We start from the raw sequence: 18223 nt of genomic DNA, 5'->3' as shown, positions 1-18223 counted from the left end.
GTAATATTAACGGTAGTAACAGAAGCTGTATTAGTTAAATAATTTTTAAAATCTTGATTACAAATTAATTTTGATTTATTATTTTTTAAGTTTTAACTGAAGTATAGTTGATTTACAATGTATTAATTTCTGCTGTACAGAAAATGATTTATTTATACATATATATGCATTCTTTTTTTAATATTCTTTTCCATTATCATTTATCGTAAGATATTGAATATAGTTCTCTGTTCTAAACAGTAGGACCTTGTTGTTTATCCATTGTGTATATAAAAACTTACATCTGCTAACCCCAACCTCCCACTCCATAATTTTGACTTAGATTGTCTTCTATTGCTTAAGTTTTCATTAAAACCCTTCTTCCTTGTGGATGCAAACGAAAAGTTGGATAAGTTTTGAATTAGATCACTTTATTCTGCATAAGAATATCAATATTAAATCAAACACTTATTGGACTTTTCATTTACTCTGTATTTCTAAGTACCAACAGGTCCTTTTTACATATTAATGGATCCTGTTAGATATGCCTTCTGCGCCACAGAATAAATACAGTCCTTTCTGTTTTGTGGGAGATGGGAATAAAAGGTAGGAGATGTAGGAAAAGAAGAATATATAATCATAATAATTAAATGCAATGTTAAAACAAGATAAAAATTCTTCCTCTTTAAATAGTATTCTTCATTTGATAGAATGAAAGTAAAATTCACCAACTTAAAATTATTTTATTAAAGAACAAAAATATAATCCTGAGAGTTTTGGGGAATAAGCCAGCTTTTGAAATCGACCCCGTAACACTTTTTAGATCCATAAATTTTCCATAACTCGTCTATTAAATGGGGGGGATCTACAGGGATAGTGTCATGATTAATATACACGAACATCTGCGTATACACGTGGCTAGGATAGTTACATTTCCCCTTAAAAAGCACGAGAAGCTTGGCTGCTCAGTTTACTAGCTTAAAGGTACTTTTTCCCTATGCTTTGCCAATATGGACAAATGAACCATTTGAATTTTCTTTTAAGACTTTTCTCTCATCATCATTGACGAATGCCATCACACCAACAAAGAAGCAGTCTATAATAACATCATGAGGCGTTATTTGAAACAGAAGTTGAAAAACAATAGACTCAAGAAGGAAAACGAACCGGTGATTCCCTTGCCTCAGATACTGGGACTAACAGCATCACCAGGTGTTGGCGAGGCCAAAAAGCAAGCCAAAGCTGATGAACACATTTTAAAAGTAAGTCACTAACTTTATGCATAGCCAAAAAAAAAAAAAAAACAAAGTTAAAGCAAGTGCCAGTGCTTCTTGGGTAAGATTAAGTCCAAGTGCCATGGAATGCATGAAAGAGGTTTTCCATGGTCATTAGTTAAATGAAATCTGTATACTTGAAAGTAAATACACTCAATCTTCTACAAAACAGTAAGTGCCTTAATAAATAACTATGACACGGGACAATATCACAAAAATTATGGAGAGCAAACGTAATTAGTGAAAAATTGGGACAAATGAAATACCTTCCTTTAAATATCAACACCTATCATTAAACTTAACGATCTACTTGATATAGAATTATGCATAGGCTATGAAAGTTTCTAGTTTTCATACATATTCTGTGGGTTTCAAAATTGCATATATTCTTCTGTGCTTTTCTTAGTTTTGTGTGATACCCAGATTCTGGGTAATTCAAATTAATTGGGAAAACGGAGATATGAGAATCTTTAGTTAACGGCGTATTTCTTGCCGGCTGTCCCCAAATGGTAACAACACATAAAGTGCTATTACTCTTGATCTCAACCAGGGAGTGAATTCACAGAAACTCGCAGAGTATGTGCCACCAAGCCATCGCATTTGCATTTTAAGTCCCTTACATTGAGCTGAAGCCACTAAAAATCACATAGAATAGACAAAAGCACAATTGCAGGTTCCAACATATAGTTTATTAGAGTTAAGGACTAACTCCAATCCAAATTCAGGCACATAGGCTTTGGCTGTTTCTATCTTTGCTCTGTCCCCTTTTTTGTGTAATATGACCCATGGATTTCGAGATGACCCTTAAAATGCCCCACATAATATGATTAGCCCATAACCATTCTCTTCCCATCTCTGCAATTTTCTGTACTCTCCATGTCAGTTTTTGCAGCTGGGAAATGGAATGTAAGGAATGAAAATAAGTACTTTTTTTTTTTTCTGGAATCTCCCACCAACTTGACTTAGACGTTCTTTTTTTCTCTATCAGGATAAATGTTAGTGGTTATTCATATCCACAGTAAAGCAATACTAAAATGCTATGTTTTAGCATAGGTAAAATAGGTAGCAAATCATGCTACCTATTTCTTATATGAGAAAGAATTCTACATTGAATCAATTGAAAGGGAAAAGTATCTGAAAATTGAAAAATGTCTCTTTTTCAGATATGTGCCAATCTTGATGCAAGTACCATTAAAACCGTGAAAGAAAATATTGATCAACTTAAAGACCAAATAAAGGAGCCATGTAAAAAGTTTGTAATTGCAGATGACACCAAAGAAGTATGTGCTTAAATTTTTATATTTATTTGATGGATGATACCGTACTCAACTGAAAGATGCAAAGATTATTTATACTGACCATCTGAAGAATATTATTTTAAATTTTTAGCAAAAAAGTTACAGTTTTATTCCTTTTTTATTGATATTGGGCAACAAAGCACTGCTGTGAATTCTCTCTTCAATTCTTTTAGTTTTCTAATTTATATGAAGAGCAGCTCAGTAATTGGTTGACTGCATATGAGCCGTGGCCGGGGGAGAAGGGGTATGGGTGGGAAGGGTTGTAAAGCTAAACTAGAGGGATTACTAGAGTTTCTTTTATTCTTTTTATTTTCTTGATGAATTCCAGAATTGATGTCCTGACATTGAACAGAGCCAACAGGTTACAGTTGGCAATGATAATGGGACTCCTACCTAATTGACATATTTACTTTCTTAGGAAAATACTTATGGTAAAGCAGTGAAATATTTACTTTCATGGGGCTTTTGTGATGAATATCTTCACTGATTATAAAAACCAACTGAAAGTCAGTTGGAAACTTATAACCAGTACATTATGTCAATACTTTCTTTTGTAAATTATAAAAAGCATCATAAATTTTAGCTGTGTGTACTTGACGATAAGTGTAATCTTTGCAAATCTACCTCCTAAGGATGTTGAATTATGAAATATGCATAATAGATAATATTGTGTTTGAAATGTAGGCATCGAACTAATGTTAGCAACCAATCTCCATAGGTCATTCTTTTTCGGAAATTCTAAACAAAAGCACTGTATATTGCAGCTGAACTAGCAAGTTTGAATGTACTTTATTTGTCTTCACTTTTGGTTACTTATTTAGTTTTACTTAATAAATTTAAATGCATGCTTCTAATCCTAATCATTAAAAAACCCCACAGCATCCTCAGAGTATATTTTATTTTATTTATTTTTTTAAAAGATTTGTTTATTTATTTATTTTGGCTGCGCTGGGTCCCAGTTGTGGCACATGGACTTCCTAGTTGCGGAATGTAGACTCTTAGTTGCGGCCTGCGTGCAGGATGCATGCGGGGTCTCGTTCCCCGACCAGGGATCAAACCCAGGGCCCCTGCATTAGGAGTGCAAGAGTCTTCCCCACTCGATCACCAGGAGAGCCCCCTCAGAGTATATTTTAAAAGAATTTGCCATCTTACCTTTCAATGTAATCAACTTTGGGTAATACTTTTTATTGAGGTATAGACACGTACAGAAAAGTACAAATTCATAAGTGTAAAGATTGAGGAATTGTCACAAACTGAACACACCTGTAAAACCAAAATCCAGATCAAGGGACTTCCCTGGCGGTCCAGTGGTTAAGACTCTGCCCTTCCAATGCAGGGAGTGCCAATCCCTGGTCAGAGAACAAAGATCCCACATGCCACACGGTGCAGCCAGACCAAAAAAAAGAAAAAAGAAAAAATCCAGAGCAAGAGACTGAACACTGTCACAACCCTCAGAACGTCTCATTCTCCCCTGCAGTCACCCACCCCCGGGAGGATAACTACGACCCTGACTCCCAACACCAAAGCTGGCTTCAGATTGTTTTGAATTTTATATAAATGCAATCCTATAGCACGTACTCTTCTGTGTCTGGCTTTTTTCAAAACTCTACCTTTTAACTTTTTATTTCGGTAGAAATAATACTGAAACCAGTTCTTCAAAAATGGAATGTTTCTTAAATTAAATGACAGGCTTTCTAAATAATTGGGGCATTACTTTAATACCTATTTTTAAAATTAATATTAGCATTCAAAGTGTATTTCATTCATTAGTTTTATTTTTGTGAACTTTTAAATTGGAGGTTCCAGCAGGGATACCTGGTGTTGGTGTAGTGTGGCTGGAGGGTGGAGATAAAAGAGAAGCTGATAAAAAAAAATCAGCGTACAAAGAGGTGATCAGAGAAATTTGTTTCTTTGTCTGGACAAAGATTCTCAATCAAATTTTTTATAACATGATAATGTTAACAGAGATAACAAAGATAATGTTATTCATTCAACAATATAAACATGTAAGAATAAGTGTATACTTTATTTTTAGGATCCCTTTAAAGATAAACTTCTAGAAATAATGACAAAGATTCAAACTTTCTGCCAAATTAGTCCAATGTCAGAATTTGGAACTCAACCTTATGAACAATGGCTCATTCAAATGGAAAAAAAAGGTAATTTGGGTTTGGACATAACACTTAATTTATCCCGTATTTGTGCCAAGATTCCAGATCACATATTCCCAAGCAAACTGAAAGCAAATATAATAGCAAATGGAATTTCTGTGTTCTAAGCAGGACAGGATAAACATGTTCTAATGGCTTATCTAAGGAAAGAGGCACCAAGTTATCCATTCCTCCTTTATCTCCAGAGTCTTTCACTTATTATATATTTAAAATATTGAGATAAATATGAGCATCTCTGTTTCCAAATGTAAACTCACCTAACATGTTTTTCATGCCATTCCTCTGAGTCAGCATGAATCAAGTATATTTTCTTGCTGATGCAGAATACAAGTAACAAGTCTAGGAGTCAGAAAACTTGTCCCCTTTCAGTGCTTATGGCACATTTTGAGCCTTAATTTGTTCATTTTAAAAACAAGGTGAGGCCTATTTTCGAGTCAGTATCATTAACATATTCAAGTCCATAGCACAGTTGCAGGGTGGGGGGCAGGGGTGGGTGTTCTATCATTATTTCACTATATATAACATATTCTTCATAGCTGCAAGAGAAGGAAATCGCAAAGATCGTGTCTGTGCAGAACATCTCAGGAAGTACAATGAGGCCCTACAAATTAATGATACAATCCGAATGATTGATGCATACAATCACCTTGAAACTTTCTACAATGACGAGAAAGAAAAGAAGTTTGCAGTCCTAGGAGATGACAGTGATGAGAGTGGTGACGATGGTGATGATGAAGATGTGGGTGATAAAAAGAAACCTTTGATGCTGCATGAGACAGATGGATTTCTCATAGCTTTATTTTTGGGTAAGAATCAGTGTAACATTTTTTCATGATCTTCTGCATTTACCTCTTTGGCATGAACCCACTGCTTCTCAAGAGCTCTCCAAAGGCCCTCTTAAAATAATCTTTCATTTTGAAAGAAGAAATCCCTCTCATGTTAGGGCTATTTCTGATTGATGGGATTCACTAGCCATGAGTTGCATGATCATAATTAATCATTTGGTCATCTGGTTTTACTCTCAAGATGACTGCAATAAATTTATCTTAAAAACTAGCCTAATTATTACATACGGCACAAGATTAACTGTACTTGAACATCTTCGTACTTCATTATAAGGTCTTCCAATTACTTATTCACATATTTTACTAATTTAAACTAATTATTTCTTGCAAATCAAAACTGTAATGGGGTATCACCTCACACAGTCAGAATGACCATCATTAAGAAGTCTACAAATAGTAAATGCTGGAGAGGTTGTGGAGAAAAGGGAGCCCTCCTACACTGCTGGTTGGAATGTAAATTGGTGCAGCCACTACGGAGAACAATATGGAGGCTCCGTAAAAAACTAAAAACAGAGTTACTATAGGATCCAGCAATCCCACTCCTGAGCATATGTGCAGAGAAAACTCTAATTAGAAAGATGCATGCACCTCAGTGTTCATTGCAGCACTATTTACAATAGCCAAGACATGGAAGCAACCTAAATGAATGGATACAAAAGATGTGGTGTATGTATGTATGTATATATGTATAGATAGATAGATAGATAGATAGATAGATAGATAGATAGGTAGATGTATATATATATATAGTGGAATATTACTCAGCCATAAAAAAGAATGAAAAATGCCATTTGCAGCAACATGGATGGACCTAGAGATTACCATACTAAGTGAAGTAATCAGACAAATACAAACAATTATATGGTATCAGTTATATGTGGAATCTCAAATATGATACAAATGAACTTATTTATAAAACAGAAACAGACTCAGACATAGGAAACAAATGTATGGTTACCAAAGGGGAAAGGCAGTGGGAGAGGGATAAATTAGGAGTTTAGGATTAGCAGATACAAACTACTATATATAAAATAAATAAATAACAAGGTCCTACAGTGTAGCATAGGGAACTATATTCAATATCTTGTAATATATCAGTACCTTGTAATAAACTGTAGTGGAAAATAATCTGAAAAAGAATATACATATAAAAGAATATATATATATATATCTGTATCACTTTGCTGTATACCTGAAAGTAACACAACATTATAAATCAAGTATACTTCAATAAAAAAAGAAAATAAACTAATTATTTCTTAAAGAAAATAAGAAAATGTTGAAAAAGCTGGCTAAAAACTCAGAATATGAAAATGAAAAGCTGACCAAATTGAGAAACACCATCATGGAACAATATACAAGGACCGAGGAGTCAGCACGAGGAATAATTTTCACAAAAACACGACAAAGTGCATATGCCCTTTCCCAGTGGATTACTGAAAATGAAAAATTTGCAGAAGTAGGAGTCAAAGCCCACCATCTGATTGGAGCTGGACACAGCAGTGAGTTCAAGCCCATGACACAGGTGAAAACACCCTTTTTGATTTTTTTTTCTTATGCTGCTATTTCTCTTGCCAGTTTAAGTTGTAGTCTGTTTTTCATCAATCTTCTCACCAACCCACAAATACTTTAATGGATTGAAACACTTGTTCTTGAAAGAAAGTTGTTTAATAGCAATCAATCTGTGGTATTTGATAGGCTAAGCATTGTTCTAGGAATCATTTTTTCCACATTCTTGGAGAAATTTTCTAAATTGAGCTTCCTTTGCAAAAATGATTGACATTCAAACTTAGTAACAAAATGGGAAAACAGTTACAATATAATATCAAGTGGAAAAATCAAATTCCCACAAAATGTGTGCATTATAATTAGAATTATGTAAAATATGTTTGCATAGGATGAGATCTTTAAGGGAACTTGGAAAAATTAAGATATTTGACATGTTAGAGATTTGGGACTATGAGAGATTTTCTTTTCCCTTTTAAGATTTTTTTGTTTTGTTTTGTTTTCAATTCATTATACTACTTATGTGCACAGTAAAAAAACACTTGGGAAAGAAAAAAGACACTCATAGAGTTTATAAGCATTGGTGAAATAAGGATGGCTTGTTAGAGTAAAATGTTCTTCTGAGGTCATATCGGTCCTGAGTCTTGTTGGACAGAGGGACACTTCAGTTCTGTTATGGTTTCATCATTTGGTCCACTGGAGCAAATTAAAATTTTTTTAATATTTGCTGAAAAGAAGTCATTCTTGAAATTGTCCGCCATAACTCTCGATACACTCTCTACATGTACTCATGTTAAAGTTGCCTCTAAAGTTTATGCCAGAGAAAGCACTATTTTCCTTGGGTAAAGAGTTTACATCCTTCTTTATAATGAGAGCTGGTTTACTTAATATGTTTCCCTTTTTGCCCTGGCTTCCAGGAAGCTCACAGGCAAAATTGAAGTTCATTCTCTCAGCCTCTGTGTTAATCCTTGCAAATAATACACCTATACCCTTTCACTTTTGGTCCTGTTTTTTTTTTTTTTTTTTTAAATTTTATTTATTTATTTATTATTTTTTGGGGGGTACACCAAGTTCAATCAACTGTTTTTATACACATATCCCGTATTCCCTCCCTTCCTTGACTCCCCCCCTCGAGTCCCCCCCACCCTCCCGCCCCAGTCCTCTAAGGCATCTTCCATCCTCGAGTTGGACTCCCTTTGTTATACAACAACTTCCCATACAGTTGGTAGTATATATATGTCTGTGCTACTCTCTCACTTCGTCTCAGCTTCCCCTTCACCCCCCGCCCCCTCCCATACCTCGAGTTCTCCAGTCCATTCTCTGTATCTGCTTCCTTGTTCTTGTCACTGAGTTCATCAGTACCATTTTTAGATTCCGTATATGTGAGTTAGCATACAATATTTGTCTTTCTCTTTCTGACTTACTTCACTCTGTATGACAGACTGTAGTTCTATCCACCTCAGCGCAGCTCAGCGTTCCTGGACCGAGACGTCGGTCCTGTTTTTAAGTTTTTGTTCTACTAGCTTTAGAGTTAAGACTTTGATTTTCTGTGGCTTCAGCTTCTCTTTGAAAGGAGATGGGGTACAAATGGAAAGTATGCATTCAAGCTACTTTTTGCTCCTTATGCATTTCGGACGTGGTGGCTGCATGTCAAAATTTAGAACCCACCCCCTTTCTCACTCCCCCCATCCTCACCTGTAAACTGAGTTGGACTTACTCATTAGAAAAGAAGTTAGGCATGTAACGTGATATGATTTGAGGGTCTAACCCTGTGTCTGAAATTTTCCTTATTAAAGTTACTCCTTTGAATGAAGGCACAAACATGTGCTAAACTCCAAGGACATGTAAGTTTTTAATCAGTGGATATGAGTGCAAGAAGGAAAATTTATCCGAGAAGACTGGAGAGAGATCTTTCTGCAGGATTCTCCAGTAGTTAGGACTCAAATAAAGACACATGACATGCTGCCTTTGAGAAGAAGGGGATGGGAATAGGAGAACATACAGTTTATCTGACAGGTGTATTTTTGTTTAATGTTTGGGGACAAAAGATAGGGTGAATGTACACCAAAGGCCACTGGACCAACAGCTTTGATAAGAATGGTTATGAAAATAAAACTCCACTGGCCACGTCAAGGTAGGATTAGTGCTCACTCATTCCTCCTATGCAAGGGCCAGATTGCGTATTTGATTTCTTTACCTATATTAACTTACAAAATTCAGATTTTTTTCACTTAAATTTAGCTTTTGTAATTATGCTTTTAACTTATTCTTTCATTTTTATTTATATCCTCCTTTTGAACAGATAATATATTTACCTCTTTCAAAATTAATAAGGTACAAGGCACATCGCTATCCTCCATCTCCCAGCTGCCCTCCCTGGAGGCAGCCAATGTTTTCAGTTTCTTCCAAGAATATTTCCTTTGTTTTTTTTTTTGCTTGAATAACTTAAAGTGACCACATGCAGTATACAGTGTGTATTTTCTCTGTGACTCAAAATTCGACTATCTTTAAAAGTGTCACTGCATCTTATCCTCTGACTGTTAAAGATTCTGAAATTAATGTAGCAATAGTAAAAAGCAAAACCTATTTTAGTTTCTCACTGCTGTATCCTCTTCTCAACTGAAAGCATCTCCTCCTTTCTTCCTCCCAAGTCACTCAACAATTTGTTTCCTTGGCATAAATGATGGCCTTCCCACCTCCAGACTGGAGGATGGAAATATTTTGCTATTGTGCGGTAATCCCAGATTGGAAATCAAATGTTGTCTCACCATCATGTCTTTGTTCAATGCCAAAAACAGATGGCAGCAAATCCGTGTATGATCTAATCCTTTAATTTACACTGACCAGTTGCAATTTAGTATTTCTTTTCCTAATTAGAAGATTTTAATGTGTTTAGCATTACAACATTTAATTTACTAAAATGTTTCTACAGAATGAACAAAAAGAAGTCATTAGTAAATTTCGCACAGGAAAAATAAATCTGCTTATCGCTACTACAGTGGCAGAAGAAGGTCTGGATATTAAAGAATGTAATATCGTTATCCGTTATGGTCTCGTCACTAACGAAATAGCCATGGTCCAGGTACATTCAAATACCTCGAATATGTTAATTTTTGATTTTGTGTTCTTGTTTTGTTTTCTTTTAGTAAAACAGCACACATAGTTTTAAAAATATATCTAATTTCCTACTAGAAGAGAAATCAACCAGATAACCTGACAGCCCCCAAATTAAGGAATACTTGAATTTCAGGAGTCTATGTGTTATTCAGTGCCCTAGTACTCAGAATGCATTTTTCACGAGGATGATAGTATAGTTGATAGTGAGGTTCCTGGGCAAGGCCATAACATTTTCTGTCACTGAAAATGTGCCTAAATATTATCACTTTATAGAAAAGACTATAGAAATGTATCATCACGTTGAGCAGATTTTCATGGAAACGTGGGCAACATTGAAGGTAGGATGCCAGAAACAGAGCGCCACTCTCCACAGTTCTGTTGTCAAGGTCAGAGATGCCCTTCTCCCCATTCATCTCTCCTACCAGATGGAGGGAGTGGGGCTCCCCCGGCCCAAATCACTGATGATGGTTCACAGGGTTCAAGAGGGGGCCCCTGGGGAACAGAAAGGTGGGACAGGGTGACCTTGTGCTATTGAGGCTTTGAAGGGCTGGTGTGGGGACTTAACCATCCTCATTCTAGAACACCGTTTGTATATGAAGGTGCATCTTGAGTTTTAAATAGCCAACTTATAAAGAATGAGTAATAATGAACTTTGCAGAGAATAGAGGGACCATTTGAAGACTGGGATACTGAGCAAGGAATATCATTCCAGAACAAACACGGGAGTATTCATAGCAAGGTGTGGTCCTTCATTGACTTGATTTCTTTCTGTTCTCAGGCCCGTGGTCGAGCCAGAGCTGACGAGAGCACCTATGTCCTAGTTGCCCAAAGCGGCTCAGGAGTTTTTGAACGTGAGACAGTTAATGATTTCCGAGAGAAAATGATGTATAAAGCTATAGACCGTGTTCAAAATATGAAACCAGAGGAGTATGCTCACAAGGTATTGTTTGGGGCCAACTCTCAATTTAGTTTCCCCTTTAAAATGGTTGTCTGTGGTTGCCACTGATATCTCTGTGGCTAAGTCACCAGACAGAAATTGTGCTGAATTATAAATTCCAGTTCGATGAGTTGTGCTGAGTCCAGATTCACATACAAAGAATCAAGATCCATGGTGGGCAGAGATTGTCAGGGAGCCATTCTATAAACTTTGATAATATAAATTTAGGTTGTCCCTTATCCGGGAAGATGAGTGCAACTCACTCGTTCAACCCAACCTGGTCATTTTGGTCTGGTCTAATCTGTACAGGCACGTCTTTTTCATTCCAGAAATATTTGTGACGTGCCTACTGTGTGCCAGGCAATGTTGTAGAAACAGAACAGAGTGGCATAGACCCCTGCTGTGTGAAACTTATATTTGAGTATGTACACGGTAAGATTTGAGGAGAAACAACAGAAATAAAGCAAGTAATACATCGAATGGAGAGGAGAACTGGAGAATTAGAACAGGACAATGTGAAACAAGCCTCTGGATGGGCACTTTAGGTTGGGTGTTTGAAACGGCCTCTTAGAGGGAGAGACATTGAGGCTAGCCCCGAATGGTAAGAAAATACATCGTATATCATCTAGCTGCATCTCAGTGTACTAACATAGAGTCTTTTGAGTTGCGAGAGGAATGCAGTGAAGGAAGAATGTATTTCTACAACGTTTCAGGAAATCCCCCATACCACTGAATTAAAGACTGTAACTACTATAATAGCAAACAATCCATTTAGAAGAAAATTCACACCCTTGCATATGGGTGTGAATGTTAGTTTCTTAACATTGGAATTGGCTCTACCCTAAATAGAGTTTCACGAAAGGGATGCTTTCAAATTGGTGTGCATTGCTATAACCAACTCCAAGGTTTCCTGGCCAGGTTTCTACACGAATTTATATTTTAAAACCCCTTTAAATATAAGGCAAACCAAACATCTTGTGGTGTCAGATCAAACATTTGTGGCCACATAATACCGCTGGAAAGTTATCGCTTTACACTTAAAGTCCTAAATGAATAAGTCAAGTCGGATGTTTTCAGATGGATGTTTCAAGACCAGTTGTTTTGTATAAACTCTAGAACCATCTCTGGAGTTTATGAGTCACATTTTCCCAGATAATCTCTAGAGAAAGACACAGTCCCTTTGGGGGCCCCAGAATGGACTACATCTTTAGGTCTCCTTTGGCTAAGAGACCTACTCTCCGAAAACTACTCCAGGTAGACAGAATCAGAGGAGGGATGGCAGTGATGTGGGGTACACGCCACAGCTACTCTGTTCAAAGCCCCAGCACCCGTTGCCACCAGGTCAAAGCACTCCTTTCTTCTGATTTAAGAATCCTTCTCAACACAGCGTTCGGGCCACCACTCATGGATGGCGAGAGCTGACACATAAGGGGAGGTCTATTTTCCATGTCATATACTGAGTTCATACATAACCCAAAGCTGCTTCAATCAAATCAGACTTCTAGGAGCAAGTTGAAGACATTAAACATTTTCCTTGGCTTTGACCCAGCAACATTTGCCACATTATTACGTTTTACTTGGACTCAGACTGGTTATAGCTATGCCTCCCGTATATTTGCTATGATTCCTTTTTTCGCCCCTCTAATTGTTTCGTATTCTTTACTATTTCAGAGCTACTCTTTTGGTGTCTGGTGTCCCGATTACACATCCAAACACTGACCTTGGTTTTTTTGTTTGTTTGTTTGTTTTTTATGTCACATTCATACATGTTTTTTAATTGCCCACACGTACCTGCTCCTATGCCAAATCATCTTTTCGCCAGCTCACTGAACTGTAAATATCTTGCAAGAACAACCTAGTCAAACTTTTAAAGAACAGAATACTTCATTATACTGCCGTAATTTACATGGGAAAATTAGTCTTCATACTTTTCTGATTAAACTGTTATAGCCCGGAGGTTCACTGGCAAGGTTTTGCTCTCTCTTCTATGCTCCATATGGCTGCCTCGAATCAAGTTCTAAAACACAGAGGTGAGAGCCAGAGAGATGGGCCAGTCAGCTTTGTTCCTCAGCACTGATAGTTTACTTTTACTGAAAACTTTCTTTCCATCTTAAGGAAAACAGTGGCTTTCTCCACAACTTAATATAAATTTGCATCTCTGAGTGGTTTAGTTTGGAGGCAAATTATTTAAGAACTGGGTTTTCTACTGTGAAGTTGTATAGGCATGAGAACTGGCCAGTCAAGTTTTATATCACTCATAAACTAAATTGTCTCTGTTATGAAATATTGATAAGTTTCTCCACTAGCCACAGAATCAGGAATATACAAATTTAAGGGCTTATTCTCTCATATAAAGAATGTGGGCAATCTAGACCCATACAATAGCTCTATGACCTCATGAGGAAGCCAAAACTCCTCTCTCTCTTTCTTCTCTGCCCTTTGATTATGGGGCTTCCATTCTCAAGGTCAAAGCTTTTAGAATTTCGGCTGCTGCATGTTCACTCCAAGAAGGAAGGAGGAGGAAGATGAAAAATTGCCCATGCCAATTATCTGATACTTAGGGAACCTTTCTGGAAATTTCACTCAACATCTTATGTCTCAAAGGCCACTGGCTTGGAAATGTAGTCCTTTAGCCAGCATGTTTCCACTCAGAATAAAATTATAGTTCTGTTCCTACGGAGAATGGCTGCTGGGTGGGAAACTAGTGTTTTCTGTCACAAATGTATAGAGGAGATTAAGATAGTGAAGAGTCTGGAAATCACAACATATGAAGAAAAATGAAAGAAACTGGGGGCCTATCATGGATAAGAAACAACTAAGGGTGATGAAGTAATAATGTTTAATTCTTTAAAGGACTCCATGTGGAAGAAAGATTAGACTTATGAGACAGTTAAAACTAACAGAGGTGGAGATTAGAGGGATTTTTAAAAAAAATATTGTCAAAGACTTTCTCACAACAGAACCTTTCTAAAATGGAATGGGCTATGTTTTGAACACCTGAGGATTCCACATTTCCATGATTACAGGAGAAGATTCTATACTAAATTCTTTGGGGGCCATTGCCTCATTACTTTTATTTCTAGACCACGAGTCAAATGTACATTTCCATAACTTTCTAAGATCTCTGAATTCCAGGAGACTTACTTAGGTGAAACTATGAAGAAAGACCACACTGAGTATTCTTTTCTCGATGCAGATTTTGGAATTACAGATGCAAAGTATAATGGAAAAGAAAATGAAAATCAAGAGAAGTATTGCAAAGAAGTTCAAGGACAACCCGTCATTAATAAGTTTTCTATGTAAAAACTGTAGTGTGGTAGCCTGCTCTGGAGAAGATATCCATGTAATTGAGAAGATGCACCATGTCAATATGACACCAGAATTCAAGTAAGTCCAGGAAGACTTAATTTTAAGTTTCTTTATAAGGGATGAAACAGGTTGTATTATAAATGTTCTTCCAAAATGGTACAAATGAGAGTCATTGTTTTTTCAGAACTTTCCCTTCTTAGCCCCCAAATTATAAACTTTATTTCAAGTGTCCAATTTTCAAATATATGCACTGGGGCAGGAAGGGAGTCCTGTAAGACCCAAAGCCATTTTTTATCCAAAGCACATCAGGTTTTTTTGGGGGGGGGGGGGGGGGGCGGAGTTAAGATTCTTTTTTTGGATGTGGAACTTTTTTTGTGTGTGTCTTTATTGAATTTGTTACAGTACTGCTTCTGTTTTATGTTTTGGTTTTTCGGCCCCGAGGCGTGTGGGATCTGAGCTCCCTGACCAGGGATCAAATCCTCACCCCCTGCATTGGAAGGCAAAGCCTTAACCACTGCACCGCCAGGGAAGTCTGCAAGGCACATCAGTTTGTGAATGCTCATATTTGTTCTCAACTTCTTGAACAACTTAAGTCTAGTGAAAATAATCAGCAGACTTGAAAGAAGCCACAAAAGGCAACATAGGCCTTGAGAGGCGTGCGCCTGAGGATCTGGCAGGAGGGATGAGGCGTGGGATGGTGCGTGTATGTGGGTGAGGCCAGCAGCACCTACCAGGGGCTGCTTACTGGTCCTATGTGGATTCTCAAGGATGATTCTGACTCCTTGATAATTTTAGGGAACTGTACATTGTGAGAGGAAACAAAGCACTGCAAACGAAGTTTGCTGACTATCAGACAAATGGCGAGATCATCTGCAAAACATGTGGTCAAGTAAGTAAATTGCTGTGGGCTTAATTTTACTTTGGCCAAAAGGAATTCTTAATTGAGTGTGCATTTAATTTTTCCTCTCGTTCTCTCTTTTGTTTTCCAGGCTTGGGGGACGATGATGGTGCACAAAGGCTTAGATTTGCCTTGTCTCAAAATAAAGAATTTTGTAGTGGTTTTCAAAAATAATTTACCAAGGAAACAATACAAAAAGTGGGTAGAATTACCGATGACATTTCCCGATCTTAACTATTCAGAGTATTGTTTGTTTAGTGACGAGGACTGACATCTCTTTCAAGATTCTTTTAAAATATTAACGTGACATTGAACATGATTTTGACTGTTGTTTTCATTTACTGCAGAACTGATGTGAGAAGTGATAGCAATCCTTGCTTCCCTCTGTATTGAGCTGTATGGAAGAAGACAATATATTATACTCTCAATTTCTACCTTGTTAGTGGGCAGAGGTAAAGAAAAGCTGCCTGTAAAACTCTTTAGTGTGGAGACTTATAGAACAGTGGGAAGAATGCTCAGTTATAAATGAGGATCTGAGGTACCAATCTCAGTCCTGTCACTGATTTTCACAATAAAAATTAAGCAAATCCATTCATCTTTCTGAACCAGTCTCCTTATTGGTGAAATGATTATGGTATTATCTGACTTTGCTTTTATTAGCTTTGTATTGCTGCATAATAAATTACCATAAATTTAAGGGCTTGAAACAACACCTGTTTATTATTGCACATTTCCATGGGCCAGATGTCGGGGCAAGGTCCTCTGTTCTCTGTCTCAGAAAGCTGAAATCAGGATGTCAACCACATGATATTCACATCCAGATACCCTGGGGGAAGAGTCACTTCCAAGCTCATTTCCTTGCAGCTGAAGACTGGGATTCCTGTTTTCTTGCTAGCTTGTGTGCTGGGGATCACACTAAGCTCCGAGCGCCACCCTCACCATGTGGCTTGCTCACGGGACCTTTCTCAGCCGTGTGCTTCTTCACAGCCAGCAGGAGGCTCTCTCAAGTGTGCTACGGCAGTCTTAACTGTAATCCCATCATACCCACAGGTCCTGCCCACACTCAATTCGGGGGAATTTTCAGGGAATATACATGGCAGGTGGAGATCTCAGAAGCCTTCCTAGAATTCTGCTTCCTACACCACTTGCCCAGTTTTTGTGGTTAAGTAGTATATGTGTATATATGAAAGCACTTTGAAAAATAGAAGTGCTGTGAAAGGCGTGGTATTAGTAAGAGGCAGCCGCCTTCACTTGGGTGAAGGCTTACCTCCACAGCTTCCCCTCCATGAACGTAACACTATGCTCAGAAATTACCTAACAGGAATGGATGCTAAATCCAGACTAGTTAGGAATACGTACACGATTACCCGTCTCAGTGGTGACGTCCAGGGTTCACACGGGGTTGAGCAGGCAGCAGACGCTGGATGTCACGAATGGGAAATGTCTACCTCCACCACTCCCCAGTCCTAAGCAGAAGAGTAACCTCTCTGTGTCTGGGACATTTTCAGTGTTCCTGAACTAAGTGTGATCATTTAGAGATGGACACAGGGCCCAGCACAACAGAACCTTCTCCCAATAGACAAGCAGCCTCTTTTGTCACGGATCAAGACAGAACCACAATGGACCATTTTAACCCACACTTACCCAGTCTCACAGACGGTCTGCTCCATAGAAAGTTACCTCCTGTGACTAAGGAGAAGCACAATGTTGGAGGGAGTAAAAAGTAAATTCTTCTGCGGTTTTTGGGTTAAATTCAATCTAACAGTAGCATTGAATCTTTTGATTAAGACCTAAGCAAAGATAAATATGAACCAATCAGAGATCTTCAGAATGTAAGAGGACCAAAGAAGACTGTGGTTTTCTTAAAATATTTTTTTAAAACTCCAGCTGAATCCATTTAAAGTATTGCTGTCTTCTAGAATATTTTGGAAATTATGCAAGAAACTAAATGCACACAATAACTAAATGTACTACCATAACATAGGTAGACTGTTGTTGAGGTGTCAGCAAATATCAGGTGTTTTTCCAGTAATTTTTTTCAATAAAGAGGTATTATTTCTACTGTGAAGTTTTAAAATACGTTTCAAATAGCATAAAACTTAATATGCAATTGTACCTAAGAACTCAAACTACGATGCATTCAAAAACAATTGTAATCTTTGTAACATTTTGATTGTTAATGAACAGTTTAATACTCATAATATTTGAAGGTCATTTACAGAAAATGCTCATGACAGATAGACATCATGTTAGATGCCTCAGTTTCAGTCCGCACAAAATCTTCCATTAGTTGGGTGTCTGAGCAACCTCATTTCACAGGGCTCCTGTTTGCTTTGCTAGAAAATCAGAGATTGTATTAAATGGTATCAAAGTTTCCTTACAACTCTAACATTCTCATAGTTCATGCTTCTGGCTCCCTGACTCCTTTCGTTTGGAGACCTTATTTAGTGATTCGTGGTAGTGTCAGCTGTGGGCTAAATATCTACTGAATACATTATATGTTTGAAGGTAGCTCCTATTTGCTAAAGGGGCTACCTTCAGCAGGGGTCTCACAGAACAGGGACACTGGCTGGAGTCATGCATTTTAAGGCAGATTCGAAAGGCCTGAAAGGGTCAGGAAATGTTAGAACAACAAGCATTTCCAAGCCAATAGATCATTGGCCAACCTTGAGGATAAGAAATATAAAGACTTACTACCAGAAGTTTGAGATCATTTCAGACCACATGAAATTAAGATACAGTAATTTATAGTTTACATAGATATTTTGAACGTAAGGCATTGAGGCAACACAAAAATGGGTAAGAAATGGTTTTGCACAGGATGATTAGTGCATGTCATAAGCAATTGTTGAAAATGAAAAACACTATAAGAGAGGTGAATATTTTCTT

The 18223-nt window shown here is 37.4% G+C and overlaps 1 protein-coding gene across 1 annotated transcript in view; it reads left to right on the top strand.

Annotated features, from left to right (window-relative positions):
- IFIH1 (interferon induced with helicase C domain 1) overlaps positions 1 to 15971 on the top strand; it is a 51585-nt gene extending 35614 nt beyond the window's left edge. Inside the window, exons 7-16 of the mRNA XM_057746869.1 lie at positions 1024 to 1241; positions 2417 to 2533; positions 4587 to 4710; positions 5259 to 5528; positions 6833 to 7092; positions 10006 to 10155; positions 10969 to 11130; positions 14324 to 14514; positions 15232 to 15325; positions 15426 to 15971. Of these exons, the coding sequence (XP_057602852.1) occupies positions 1024 to 1241; positions 2417 to 2533; positions 4587 to 4710; positions 5259 to 5528; positions 6833 to 7092; positions 10006 to 10155; positions 10969 to 11130; positions 14324 to 14514; positions 15232 to 15325; positions 15426 to 15605 (1766 nt within the window). The 3' untranslated portion in view covers positions 15606 to 15971. The remainder of the gene's footprint in view (positions 1 to 1023; positions 1242 to 2416; positions 2534 to 4586; positions 4711 to 5258; positions 5529 to 6832; positions 7093 to 10005; positions 10156 to 10968; positions 11131 to 14323; positions 14515 to 15231; positions 15326 to 15425) is intronic.
- Positions 15972 to 18223: the final 2252 nt, after the last annotated feature.

This window comes from Hippopotamus amphibius, chromosome 8, assembly GCF_030028045.1.
Source record: "Hippopotamus amphibius kiboko isolate mHipAmp2 chromosome 8, mHipAmp2.hap2, whole genome shotgun sequence".
Lineage (NCBI taxonomy): Eukaryota > Metazoa > Chordata > Mammalia > Artiodactyla > Hippopotamidae > Hippopotamus > Hippopotamus amphibius.
The sequence above is the reverse complement of the archived record's forward strand: the minus strand, read 5'-3'. Positions and strand labels throughout refer to the sequence as shown.